We start from the raw sequence: 13803 nt of genomic DNA, 5'->3' as shown, positions 1-13803 counted from the left end.
ATAGTTTTCTTCCAGTTAACCTATCTACCTCCTGATCCCATCACAAATATAAAACCAATCAAACAGCAACTTACCTTTTGAATTTCTACTCTGGTCTTTTTTCTTCAGGAAATTTTATTATGAAATCATTAAAACATGTGCCCTTACACTATTTCATTCATATCAACCTGATCAAAATACTTAAATCCCAGCCGGGCATGGTGGCACATAATTGTAAGCCCAGGATTTGGGAGGCGGAGACCAGAGGATCGCGGTTTGTGGACACCCTCAGCTACTTAGCGCGAGGCCCTTTACAATTCAGTGAGACCCTGTTTCAAAAAATAAAAAGGGTGTGTAGGTCGGAAGTAGAATGCCCCTGGGTTCCATCCTCAGTACTGAAAGAAAACAAACAAACAAAAAAACTTAAATCCCAAGTCAAACCAGAAATATAGAAAAACTTCAGCTCCTGTTGTCTAAGATACATGAAGTAGAAGAAAACATGTTTATTACTTATTTCTAAAATAAAATGTGCCTGAGCATAGGGGCATACACTTGTAATCCCAATACTTGGGAAGCTGAGACAGGAGGATCACAGTTTCGTGGCCAGCCTCAGCTACTTAGTGAGGCCCTCCACAACTTAGTGAGACCCTGTTTCAAAAAATAAGGAATAAAAAATAGGGCTGGGGTGTAGCTTGGAGGTAGAATGCATTTAGGTTTCATCCCCGGTACTGTAAAAAATAAGAAATAAAATATTGTAAAATCTACTTTTTTTGCAGTAAGTAGCTGAGGCTGGCCACAAACCTACGATCCTCCTGTCTTAGCCTCCCAAGTACTGGGATTACAAGTGTGAGCCACCACACCTGGCTAGATCTGTGATAAAAGGCCACTTAGAGGATTATCTTTAGATCAGGCAGAAGGTTTAAAGCAAAAATGTTCATATGACAGATGAAAATATAATATGATCTGAGCCCTGGAGTGGCCAAAGGCAAGTAGTTTGAATTAAATAAATCAAAGAAGTAGCTTCATCCATTAAAGAAAATTGGGACTAGAATAAACTTTCTAAAAGTAAACTTTTTTGATGGAGAAAAAAAAGTTAAGCCCAAAGTAAACAAAATTAGGTAGCAACCTGACTTCCACCAGACCCAAGGTGAAAGATGTCTTAGGAAACAGACATTGAAAACTGAATTTGCTTAGAACCAAGGAAATCTGAAAATTCATAAAATTAAGGGATTGTCTAACTTTTATTAAATACAACTCACACTTTACTCATAGTTAGGTTTTATCTCCAAAAGGCCTTTGTGGAGTCCACAGAGATATAGATAAACCTTAATATGCAGCAATTAATCAAAATTTGACAGCATGTTAAGCAATAAATTAAATTTGATGGCAGATTTAAATTATTTTATTAAAATACTGTGTAAGAATTACATGTAAATCTGTGTATATAGTATGAATATGAATATGTACACATAGCAATTACTTAAAAACAAAAATTATTAAACTATTGGCAAAATTTCCCCTCATTCTAGTAATTTGTTTAGCATTAATACTTACTTGCCGGGCATGGTGGCGCACGCTTGTAATCCCCACCCTTGGGAGGCAGAGACAGGAGGATCGCACAGGTTCGAAGCCAGCAGTGCTGGCTTAAGAGACCCTGTTTCTAAATAAAAATAATATAAAATAGGTCTGGGAGTGTAGCCCAGAGGTAGAAGGGCTTCCAGAAATCCCAGTACCACACACACAAAAAAAGACTTACCTTTTCTTTTCTTTTTGCTCCTGTTCTATAAATGTAATATGCAACCAACCTAATATCAGTTTTGGAAAGTGGTACATTATAAATATACATTATAAACCATAATGTACATTATACTCTGTAAATTTTCTTATTTAAAAAAGCTATCTTTCCAACCAGCCCAAATATGACAAAATCGTAAACTTGGCTATATTGAATAAATGGAATCTGTAACTATAGTACTAGAATTTTTTTTTTTTTTGGTGGTACTGGGGGTTAAACCTAGAAGCATCTACCTCTGAGCTGCACCCCCAGCCCTATTTTATTTTTATCTTAAAATAGGGTCTCACTAGGTTGATGAGTTTCACTATTTGCTCAGGCTGTCCTCAAAACCTGTGATCCTCCTGTCTCAGCTTCCCAAGTACTGGGAGTACAGATGTGAACCACCATACCCGGCTTAGTCCTAGAATTAAAAAAAAAATATCGCCGGGCGTGGTGGCGCACGCTTGTAATCCCCATGCTTGGGAGGCAGAGACAGGAGGATCACGCAGGTTCTAAGCCAGCCGCGCGCGCTGGCTTAGGAGACCCTGTTTCCAAATTTTAAAAAAATGTAAAAATTGGTCTGGGAGTGTAGCCCGGAGGTAGAAGGGCTTCCAGGAACCCCAGTACCACCAAAAAAAAAAAAAAAAATTATCTGCATTGTGTTACTGATACAGGTTATCAATTGACTAAGACTCCCATTATAAAAAAATAGTCTCCATAATTCATTTTTATATCTTTCAGGTTATCAATATTGAGAAAATTTCACTTAGTTGGAGTCTTGGCCAAAATATGCCAAATAACAGAAAGATTGAAATTGTGGGGTAAATTCAATAGAACTTCTGAAAGTGTTTTATTTATATTTTATTTCAGACAAATACCTATTTTCCAAATATGTAAGTCCACTGGTCTCAAATTCAAATTTTTAAATATTATTTGGAAAACTATTTTTTAAAATGATTGAAGAACATTTCAGCATATAATGATGAAATGCACAAGTTCAAATGTTACCTGAAATAGTAAAATATATGACAACAGTGAAATTCTTTATTTAAAATACTATGTTATTAAAATGGGTAAAAATTACAGTAAAACTTTTTCAAAACATCACTTTAAGGAAAACATACAATGACATGGGTTATAATATATACAAAATAGGAAATAAATCATCATCTGTAATTAATGGGAAGACTTGCATGTGTTCACAAAAGGCATAATTTTTAAGTCTGACAAGTAAAACATTATATAGGGGGAGTGCTTCTTTGGTATTTAGTCTTTTTAGAGGCGTTTTAAATTGCGCTTACTCTGAGCACTTCCTGGGAGAGCATCCTTCCTACTTCTTGGCTTTGCTGCTCCTTTACTACATTCTTCAGACCCATGATAAGCACACAAGCACAACACGCAAAAGTCAAAACCACAGGCTGGACGGCTACACACTCCCCTTTTCTTATATGGCTGGTACTTAGCAGGGGATTGGCACTTTGGACAAGGTTTTAATGCTTCATCAATAAAAAGTGTTTTGGCAACCTGTAGTGAAAGCACACACACTAAATCTTCTGGTGTCATATCAAGAATCACTTTACTTCAAACTGTCAATGTTTTATTTCTAATAATTTATGCTAAATACTTACCTTCACATATTCTTCCTGTTTACTACTTAGAGGAGTAAATGAAGAGCTTGCTATAGGTGTCAAAACTTCTCCCCAAGGAGATAAGGTTGGAACCTGCTCTTTCTGAGAACTGGGTGTCTGAGCTTGTGCTTGCACTGATCTCAAAGCTGAGCGGTTTAAAAGATGGAGCCGGGTGGCAGCATCTTCAACATTTAATACAGCCCCCTGTGGTAAAAGACAAGATGATTCAATGCCACAATATAAAAAGGTCCCAAGGTAGGACAGCTTTCTGATGCACATGGATTTTAATACTTAAAAGTAGTTTATATACACCACCAAAATTTTCTTAGACCATTTCTTCCTATTAAAAAAAAATCTTTTTCTTGCCTAATCCTTGAAGTACAGCCAAAGAAATATAAGAAAGAAAATTAAGACAATAAATTCTAGCTTTTTGCATGATCAGTTATTAAGCCTTGGTTTGGAAAACTTCTCTTGAAAAGAAGCATATAGTATATATTTTAGACTTTGAAGGCCATACAGTTGCAGCTACTCAGTTGTGCAGTTGTAGATTAAGCAGCTGTAGACAAAGAGTAAGTTAAAGATAGGGGCTGTGCTCCAAACGCACTTTCTTCAAAATACAGGAGATAGACAGGGCTTGGCCACAGACTGCACTTTGCAATAATTATTTTAAGCCAAGGTCTAAGAAGGGGAGAATCTTTTGAAAGTATATTGTAGGATGTCAGGGAACTCTCTGATCTCAGAACATATCTCAGAAGGACAATGGGACTGATTAAACAAGAAAACCCAATTTCTTTGGCTGATTTTTGCAGATACCTGGTACTGATTCACTTCTACAGTAAAGTAAATTAAAAAAAAAAAACTCTCGTATCTGAATTGAATTCCCACATTATTCAAATGTTCAGTCAAGAAATATGTTAATTAGCTTGTCAATTATACTCTAGCAATACTGGAAAAATAGAGATAATTAAAAACAGAAAAAAATCTTCAATAAGTAATCTTTATGCCTTGTGTTTTGTTAAGGTGGATAATGGAAAAAATAGTTACTTTTTTTTTTAAAAAAAAGCTGATGTTCTTAACCAATTAGCAAAATAAAATATATTATGGGTGAATTTCCTTACATATCCAACTATAATTGTATTTCTTCTCTCTCAATAGTCTCTTGTGCTATAATTGGCTCCTAACTGCAGAGAGAGTTAAAAACACAAGAAATTATAGAGGACAAGTATAGGATAGGAAGTTAATAAATAGGTCATGAAAAATTCTGTGATTAACAGTTCAAAAATAAAAGAGGTGTGGTGGTGCACACCTTTAATCTCATTTGGGAGGCTGAGACAGGAGGATCTCAGGTTTAAGGACACTCTCAGCAATATAGTGAGACTCTCAATAACCTAGTGAGCCCCTGTATCTAAACCAGAAGTAAAAAGGGCTGGGGGTGCAGCTTGAAGGCAGACTGCCCCTGGATTAAATTCCCCAGTAAAACATACACAGACACACACACTACATGCATAAGAGTAAAAAATAAATATTGGTCTTCACAAATTAGAATGAATACAATTGAACATGTTAAACTTATCCAAAGACTCAATGCATCTTTTTTATTACATTTGTATAAATGATTTGCAGCCTAGGGCACAACACAGAGCCAAGAGCACACTAAAAGAATACCCTCTGGATTGAGTTGGTAAACACAGTGTGCACCCTAAAAATGAATAAAGACATGTTGGTGAAGTAAATTTCAGCAACAGAAGAACTACTCATTCATTTAATAGAATGCCTAATGGAGGCCAAATGAATAAAACCATCTGATCCTCGAGCTCAAAATATATGCTTCTATTTTTGAACAAGAGGCAAAGCAGTCAACAAAAGGACATACTCATGAGTGCCCAAATTTTTCAAAACAGTTATCATCACATTTACAGTTAATACTTAAAAGTGAGACTGGAGTCATTTAATGGCCATTCATTTCCATGTGTTTGAGAGAACAAAGATGAATCAATTAAGAAATTCAATGGAATAGGTGTGGTATTTCTATTCTAATGCTTACTCTCACTGTTCCAAAGCAAACAGATGAAACTGACCTCCTCTTACATACACTTGGACCTGTGCTTTCTAATTTTTTACCCATACATGCTTTCAGTGATGTTTATACAAGCAAGTATGAGGAAAATACCAAACAACTTTGTTACATAATTTTTCTGTTTTGGTTAGTGATACATTAAGACAGGTCAGGAAATAAGGTAACCAGTCCCTATCAATACAGAAGAGCAGGGGCTCCAGGAAGGTTATTTCTGAGAAAAAGAAAAGGTAGAATACCTGATTTGTTTGGACTTACACAGAAGAGACTTTCAGTTCTGGTAGATAATGAGAGATGAATCAGGGATCTGTACAGAGAAACACTAAGCAAAAAAAAGAAAGAAAGAAAAAAGAGAAACTGGGCAATTATTAACTCTGGGGGAAGAAATTACACAGGAAAAATAAATGTAATTGTAGTGTACAAGTCATAATACTCTTGATACAGTCATAATGTCATAATGATGTCAACGCGAAATTCTAATTCACTCTGAAATTGTGATCTAATTACAATAATAAGAAGAGAACAGGGGAAAAGGAATTGAGAGTGGGGAGTAGCTATGTAAATGGTAGCAGTGGTCAGAGGTTAGATATCTAGCCTAATTTCTCTACAGAAAAAAAAAAATAGCCAGACGTGGTGGCACACCCTTGTAATCCCAGCATTCAGGAGGCTGAGAGAGAGTATCGTGACTCACCGTTAGCCTCAGCTACTTAGTGAGGTCCTCTGCAAGTTAGTGAGACCCTGTTTCAAATAAAGAATAAAAAATAGGGCAGGGAGTGTAGCTTGGAGGTAGAATGCCCCTGGGTTCCATTCCCAGACCCGCAAAATAATAATAATAATAATAATAATAATAATAATAATAATAACAGTGAAAAGTTGGATGTGGCAGCACACACCTGTAATCCCAGTACTTGGGAGGCCCAGATGGGAGGATCATAGGTTTAATACAGCCTCAGCAACTTAGCAAGACTTCCCAGAAATGTAGCAAGACCCTGTTTCAAAAAAAAAAATCAAAAGGGGGAAGATGTATCCAGAAGTAGACTGCCCCTAGCATGTAGGGCAGCACTCTTAAAAAGATCAATGAAGAAGGTAGTTAGCATCTTCACTCTCAGCAGCTCCAGAAGCCTGCAGCTGCAGCAGAAAGTAGCAGGAGCACTGATAAGTCATAAGGCAACATCGCAGGTGCAACTTTTCTTCAAAGTCAAATTCTGGTTAACAGGAGTCCCTATTTCACTAAAATGAGAAACCTATTGGTCTGTAGTTAGGTGTTCATAATGTTCATGTTATATTTTATCTCAATTTAGGAATTTGCATATGGTATGTAGCTACATACTTTTTAGTAGAATAAGACTAAGTAGCAAACTCTCAGAGTTTCTTTTAGTATTGATGCCTAAGGAAAAGTATAAAGGTTGAATCTACAAATATGGGTGCCAGTAATCAGATGCCCTTTACAGAAAGCTGTGTCCCTATGAAGAATTCATCAGCTTTAGTAGGACTTTTCTTGTAACTTCAAACCAGACCTCAACTCCTCAAAAGAGTACAAGTTTATGGTGCTTCACAAGTACTAATCTGCCAAGTTCACTCACTCCCAGGACTCTACAGAGTCTATTCCCTCTGTTGAAACGCTTTTTCCTGTCTTCAGGTCTACAGAGATGCACTGTTCTTGTTTCCCAAGTATCAGTCCAGCACTCCTTTTAAATGTCCAGTGGAACTCTGCGTCCTCAAACACACTTGTACCATCGTCACCTGTTTACTTGTATGTTTTCCAGAGTAAGAGCCCCAAGAGAGCAGGGATCAGGTCAGAAATGTCCATCTTTGTAATTTGAGCAACAGGTAGGGTTACTGGCATGTAATCTGCACTCAAAAGACTGAATAAAAATACTATAAGGATATCTAATTATGAATAGGATCCAATAAACCATTGGTATTCAAATGTTCTTAATATCAAATCTGCATAAACACAACAAGACGTTCTTGATGCTCAGTAGTCTATTCCTTTTTATATATTGGGTGGAAACGGCGTTTGGAAAAAATAAAAAAATTAGGAGTGAATGTTTTCTAAATTAAAAATAATAAAAAGTTTAGGAGTGAATGGTAAGTGGGAAAGATAGCAGGAAAGCCAATTAGATTTTTTCAGCAATGTGGAATTATTAGATACTTATAAAAATCCATTTTAGAAAAATGTGTTACCTCAGAATTTGCTTTCAGTTGTGCAATATAACATTTCCTCCTCCGATTTGCTTTTTTATCTTGTACAACAATTTCACGCCAATTTCTGCTGACTTTCCAAACACTAAAACAAAAAGATCAGTCCTTGTATGTACTCCAAAAGATTATTATTTTGTGTAGAATATTAATAATACTTGCTTTAAAGAGCCGGGCGTGGTGGCGCATGCTTGTAATCCCTGCGCTTGGGAGGCTGAGACAGGAGGATCGCACAGGTTCAAAGCCAGCCTCAGCTACTTAGTGAGGCTCTAAGCAACTTAGTGAGACCCTGTTTCCAAATAAAATAGAAAATAGGTCTGGGAGTATAGCTCGGAGGTAGAAAGCCTCTGGGTTCCACCTCAGTACAACAACAAAAAAAAATAAAAATAAATAAATGCTTGCTTTAAAGATTTAGGACAGTAAGTTTAGACTAAAATTTACATTAAAATACGACCAGGTCAAAATCATTATTTCATATTGATTCACCATATGAGAGAATTCCTATTAAAATATTAAGTATAAACCGGGCGTGATGGTGCACGCTTGTAATTCACGTGCTTGGGAAGCCAGCCTCAGCTACTTAGTGAGGCTCTCAGCAACTTAGCAAGACCCTGTTTCCAAATAAAATATAAAATAGGTCTGGGAGTGTAGCCCGGAGGTAGAAGGCCCCTGGTTTCCATCCCCAGTATCACCAAAAATAATAAAAATTAAAAATATTAAGTATATATTTCATTTTTTGTATGTGGTATTTGAAATCAAACCTAGGGACTTGCACATGCTAGGCAAGTGCTCTATTACTGAGAAACTTCCATCCTATTTTATTTTATTTTAGAGACAGAGCTTCCCTAATTTACCAAAGCTAGACTGGAACTTGCAATCCTCCTGCCTCAGCCACCCAAATAGCTGCAATTACAGACCTGTGCCACCACGCCCAACTTATTCCAGAATTTAGATAGATTACTATTTTATAACTGATCACAGAAAGCCAAAATAAGCCCACTTGGAGATTAACATGTGACAGTAAGATTAAAAATTTGGGGTATAACATGTAGCAGAAGATTATTATAACAAAAAAATTTTAAATATTTTCTCCTATTACTATATTTAATAAATATCATTTCATCTAAATAATCATAAGAACAATGAATCCTTCAGTGGAAGTAGTAAGCGCCAAATAACACTACTTGAGTAACACCACAAATTTTCTATTTTATTCACTAAAATTTATGAGAATGAAGTAGCTAAAGACACATTTTTCATTCAGTGATTATTTATCAATAACTTTGATTATATTAATTACTAAATTAAAATCAATCCAACTTTAATCTGACATTTTTATTGCTCTACTTTAACATGTAATTTGAAGGGAATAAGGATCAGAAGAAGGTTGAATAAAAAGAAGTCATGTGTAGCAGGGCGTGGTGGTACACACTTGTAATCCCCATGCTTAGGAGGCTGAGACAGGAGGATCACATAGGTTCAAAGCCAGCCTCAGCTACTTAGTGAGACCCTGTTTCCAAATAAATTATAAAATAGGGCTAGGGGTGTAGCCTGGAGGTAGAAAGCCCCTGGGTTCCAGGACCACCAAAAAAAAAGAAGTAGTCACATGTTTAAGAGGGCAAAGGTAATGCTTGAGTTCTCAGTGCTACTATTCTTGTTACCATGGCCACTTCAGTTGCCACAGCCTCTTTCTAAGTCAATATGTGTGTCATACATCAGACAGGAGAGAGATAGGCAAATATAATTTAGTATTCTTTTTATTAAGTGGTACTGGGAATTGAACCTAGGAGCATCCTACCTCCAAGCAATACCCCCAGCCCTATTTTATTTTATTTTATTTTGTTACTGGGGATTGAACTCAGAGACATTCTACCTACAAGATACACCTCCAGCTCTATTTTTTTTTTTTTACTTTTTTTTTAGGTACTGGGGATTTAACCCAGAGGCATTCTACCTCCAGGATACACCTTCAGAACTATTTTTTATTCTTTTTTTTTAGACAAGCTCTCACTAAGTTTTGGAGAGCCTAAGTAGCTGAGGCTGGCCGCAAACCTGTGATCCTCCTGTCTCAGCCTCTCAAGTACTGAGATTACAAATGTGCACCAGCATGCCTGGCTTTTAACTTTTATTTTGAAACAGCTTTCTCCCTAGGTTGCTGAGTCTAGCTACTTGTAGAGGCTGTCCTTGAACCTGTGATCCTCCTGTCTTAGCCTCCCAAGTACTAAGATTACAGAGGTGTGCCACCACACCCTGCATAATTGGGTGTTTTTCATCCCATTTCAACTGATCATCAGCCTTTACAATACCAAGAAGAGCACTGCTAAGATTATATATACTGCAGTACAGATACTATAAATTTGGAGAGTGGGCAGGGAGGTCATTGTTGAATTATGACTATCAATTGCTCACATAAGGGAGCACCCTATAGTGTCACCCAACTTTTTAACTGATCTGTATCCAAATACTCAACATATAAGAAATAATATTTAGCCAGGCATGGTGGTACAAGCTTGTAATCCCTGTAATTAAGAAGCCAAGACAGGAGGGTTGTAGGTTCACAGCTAGCCTCAGCAAATTAGTGAGGCCCTCCACAACTTAGTGAGACCCTGTTCCAAAATAAAATAAAATAAAATATGACTGGGATATAGCTCAGAGGTAGAATGCCCTGAGTTCAATCCCTAGTACCACAAAATAATAATAAAAACAACAACAGTATTCATATGTGTCAGGCATCTTCTTAATTTTTTAAAACAATTTGTCACTTGAGAGCTGGGCATAGTGGCATAAACTACTAATCCCAGTACTTGGAAGGCTGAGACAGGAGGATCACGAGTTTGTGGCCAGCCTCAGCTATTTAGTAAGGCACTTTGCAACTCAATGAGACTCCGTTTCAAAATAAAGAACAAAAAATAGGGATAGGGATATAGCTCAGAGGTAGAAAGCCCCTGGGTTTCATTCTCAGTACTACAAAAAGAAATTGTCATTTGAACATTTTCCAAAGGCATATACTAACTTGTTATCTACTTGGGTTACACCAAATATATCCTTTATTATGTCTATTCTGGAAGGCCTTAACCCCTAAGAGTTTGTGGGAAAATACTGGATGTAAAAATCAGAAAGCTGTAGGCCTAAATCTATTCCTGTCTTCTTGAGTGACTGCTGGCTGGTCACTTAACTTCACTAGAACTATTTCCTCATCTGGAAAATAAGAAGTTAGACTAGATGTCTCAAGAGACATCCAGCTGTGAAACTCTACAATTCTCTATAATAGCCAACAATTATTGTAAAGAGGGAAAATGAAAAAGGACTTTAGAAGTAGTGGCCATAAAAACAGCAAGGACTATATGAACCAAACTCTTGACAAATTCCCATCAACCAAGAGATTCTCTCACTTCCTGCATGTTCTCCCCAGACACCACCTTGAAGAAACCCTCTTCCATGAGATGAGACTTCCGGCCTTCCTAGCTATCACATTCCCAAGGGGCCTGTCTCCTGATAGTTCTGCAATTCCTACCATCTCCAGCACGAACAGTCTTGCCTTAATCTTTGTAATTCTAATTCCCTCCCTCAGTACTCCTAAGTGTCTTCTTACTTTCTTATGGAGCAGCACTCAATCTACTGGAATATTTGTGAACACAAATTCTTTAGTTATTAATTTCCCAAAAGTAATTTGTTGCCTTTGATATGTTAGCAATGAGAATGAAATAATACACGTTTTCTTGGGCTCTGGAAAGACCAAACCCTACAATGAAGGCTAACCATTATTCTTGGATTCTAGAACATGGATTAAATAAATGGTATCCATTGCATCTGGTCATTTCTCAGTTACCACAATACTTTATATTCTTTCTGACCAAGTGTTTTAACTTTACTATGATTTGCACCCAACAATAGGAGGTGAACTCTTAAATAAATCATTAAAAAATCTGTGCAATAAAGCCTGTCATCTTTAAAATGTAAAATACAACTTTTAGAAACTTTGTTTCTAAACAACAGTAATTAAAACCTTTGTTCAGACACAGATGGTATGTTATTCCTAAAGCAGGCTTTTAAGCAGAAAAAAACTATACTAGCAAGCTCTACAGGGAAGGTCACTTAAATCACCTTCTGTGTGTGTGTGTGTGTGTGTGTGTGTGTGTGTGTGTGGTACTGGGGACTGAACCCAGGAGCATTCTACCTCAAGCTACACACTAGCCCTATTATTTATTCTTTATTTTGAAACAGGATCTTATTACATTGCAGAGGGCCTCACTAAGTAACTGAGGCTGGCTGTGAACCCAAATCCTCCTGTCTCAGCCTCCCAAGTACTGGGATTACTAGTGTGCGTCACCAGTCCAGCAACTTGAACCACCTTCTATATAGTGTAAGACGAAGACAAAACAAATAAAATACAGGAAAAACACTTAAGTCATAGAAAAACATTCCAACTTTTAACAAAGATTAAGTTTTATTTCATATACAACTTTCATTTCTTACCTGTATAGGCTCTCTGCAGTCAAGGAATCTAAAACCATAGCAAGAATATGCTTTAAATTTCTACATTTTAATTCTGTTAAGATGTCCAGTTGTTCTATACCCATCTTCTTGCCAATCAGTCCGGCAAGAACACACTGCAGTAAAGCTATTTTTCCCTCATCTCTTTCTTCTGAGAAGTCATGAGCCTCTTTTTGCTGTAATTTTTTCCTTTTGCTTTTCATAAACAGCTCATGTACTAGTTGCAAGGCCGGAGTGTTTGATAAGTTCTTAAAGCTTAAATTCAAATCCTCACTCTTAACCTCACTGCTCTGCTGGCTCTCTGAGGTGTCTGAGGCAGCTTCCCATCTTGTCTCAGAGTTAGAGTGGACCATCTGCTTTTCCTCTTCTGTCTCTGACTGTGAGCCTCGCTCTCGAAGTGTGGACAGTCTTCTCGACCTTCCAAGATGCCTTGATTTTCGTGTGGTGTCCCCCACTTTCAGAATCCCCTTACGTTTCTGAAGTAGTTCTTGAAAAGAACCCTCATAGTCAGATAAGGAATCTTCTGACTTATCCAAACTAAGTGAGTTAAAACCACTGTCTTCAGGTGTTGAGATATTGCCTCTCACTTCAGCGGAAGGGAAGAGTGTCTGGCTTGGATTAAATTTAATGTTGGCTACAAGATTACTTACAGGAGTCACGAATATGTCCTCATCTGTCCCACGAGTTGTTCCACTGCCAGAGGAGCCCAGAAGTTCAAGATATGCATTTTCGTCATTAAGACTTAAACTGCTGTCACTGAAGTCATGTGTGATAGAATCTGTAAAATTATTGCCCTGAATTGGAGATATGCATTCAACCTCAAATAGGCCACAATCATCTTTAGAATCATCAATTGTGGAAGCCTTATGTTGAGAAAAATTTTGTCTCAAGTTTTGACTGCTGGAAGTCACTTCGGTTTTTAAGGTATTAGAAACTAATGGGCTAACATTATTCTGCCTTGGAAAATCTGGAGCACTGCTTGGGATATTTTTTTCTAAGTTGAGAACTTGACTTACACTACTTTCTAGAGCACTATTTTGTGAATCAAAGTCCCTCTTTAGAAGAGAGAAAGATACATCCAACCTTCTGCGCAGTAAACTTTTTTTCCCTCTGATTTTAGGAGTATCACAAAGTTCTGGGGTTGAACCCTTTTCCTGCCTAGGAAAGACAAATTTCTTTCTTTGAGTGGAAGACTCTAATAGATGTGTTAAGCCTAGGCTTAAAGTTTCAGGGTGCTCGTGGATTAATGTTGGGTCTTTTTCTTTCTTTTCAAAAACTTCTTCATCCGTATTATTAAAGTTGAAAGATTCTGACAACTCGTTATGGCCATGAACTTGAAAAGAGGATGTGGAACAAAAATCTCTGAGGCTGGCGCACTTGAAGTTTCTCGCAGGAGACTCCACCTCACTTCCTGCACCAGGGCTAGACTGACCTGAGTGTTGTTGTGACATCTTCGAACTCTGTTTCTACAAAGTGAAAACAGATTTATTCTTCCTTTGAAATGAGTACCTATGTGTTTACACCAGAATATATTACTTGAGTACAGGTAATAACAGAAAATGGTACAACTTTTTAAAAGTTACTTTAAAAAGCAATTCTACCCCGTAATATACTAATGCGTATCCTACTTGAAACAACTTCCTGATATGATA

At 37.1% G+C, this 13803-nt stretch overlaps 1 protein-coding gene across 1 annotated transcript; it reads right to left on the bottom strand.

Annotated features, from left to right (window-relative positions):
• Positions 1-3028: 3028 nt before the first annotated feature.
• FBXO43 (F-box protein 43) lies at positions 3029-13602 on the bottom strand (the record flags this gene model as incomplete). The annotated part of the gene is made up of 4 exons (XM_080693530.1): positions 3029-3277; positions 3382-3585; positions 7643-7745; positions 12134-13602. 4 exons carry the CDS (start codon positions 13600-13602, stop codon positions 3029-3031), a joined length of 2025 nt encoding a protein of 674 aa, XP_080549656.1.
• Between the last annotated feature and the right edge of the window lie 201 nt (positions 13603-13803).

Source organism: Muscardinus avellanarius (genome assembly GCF_963383645.1).
Source record: "Muscardinus avellanarius genome assembly, chromosome: 4".
NCBI classification, from domain to species: domain Eukaryota; kingdom Metazoa; phylum Chordata; class Mammalia; order Rodentia; family Gliridae; genus Muscardinus; species Muscardinus avellanarius.
Note: the sequence above shows the minus strand (reverse complement) of the source record. Positions and strands in the feature narration are given on the sequence as shown.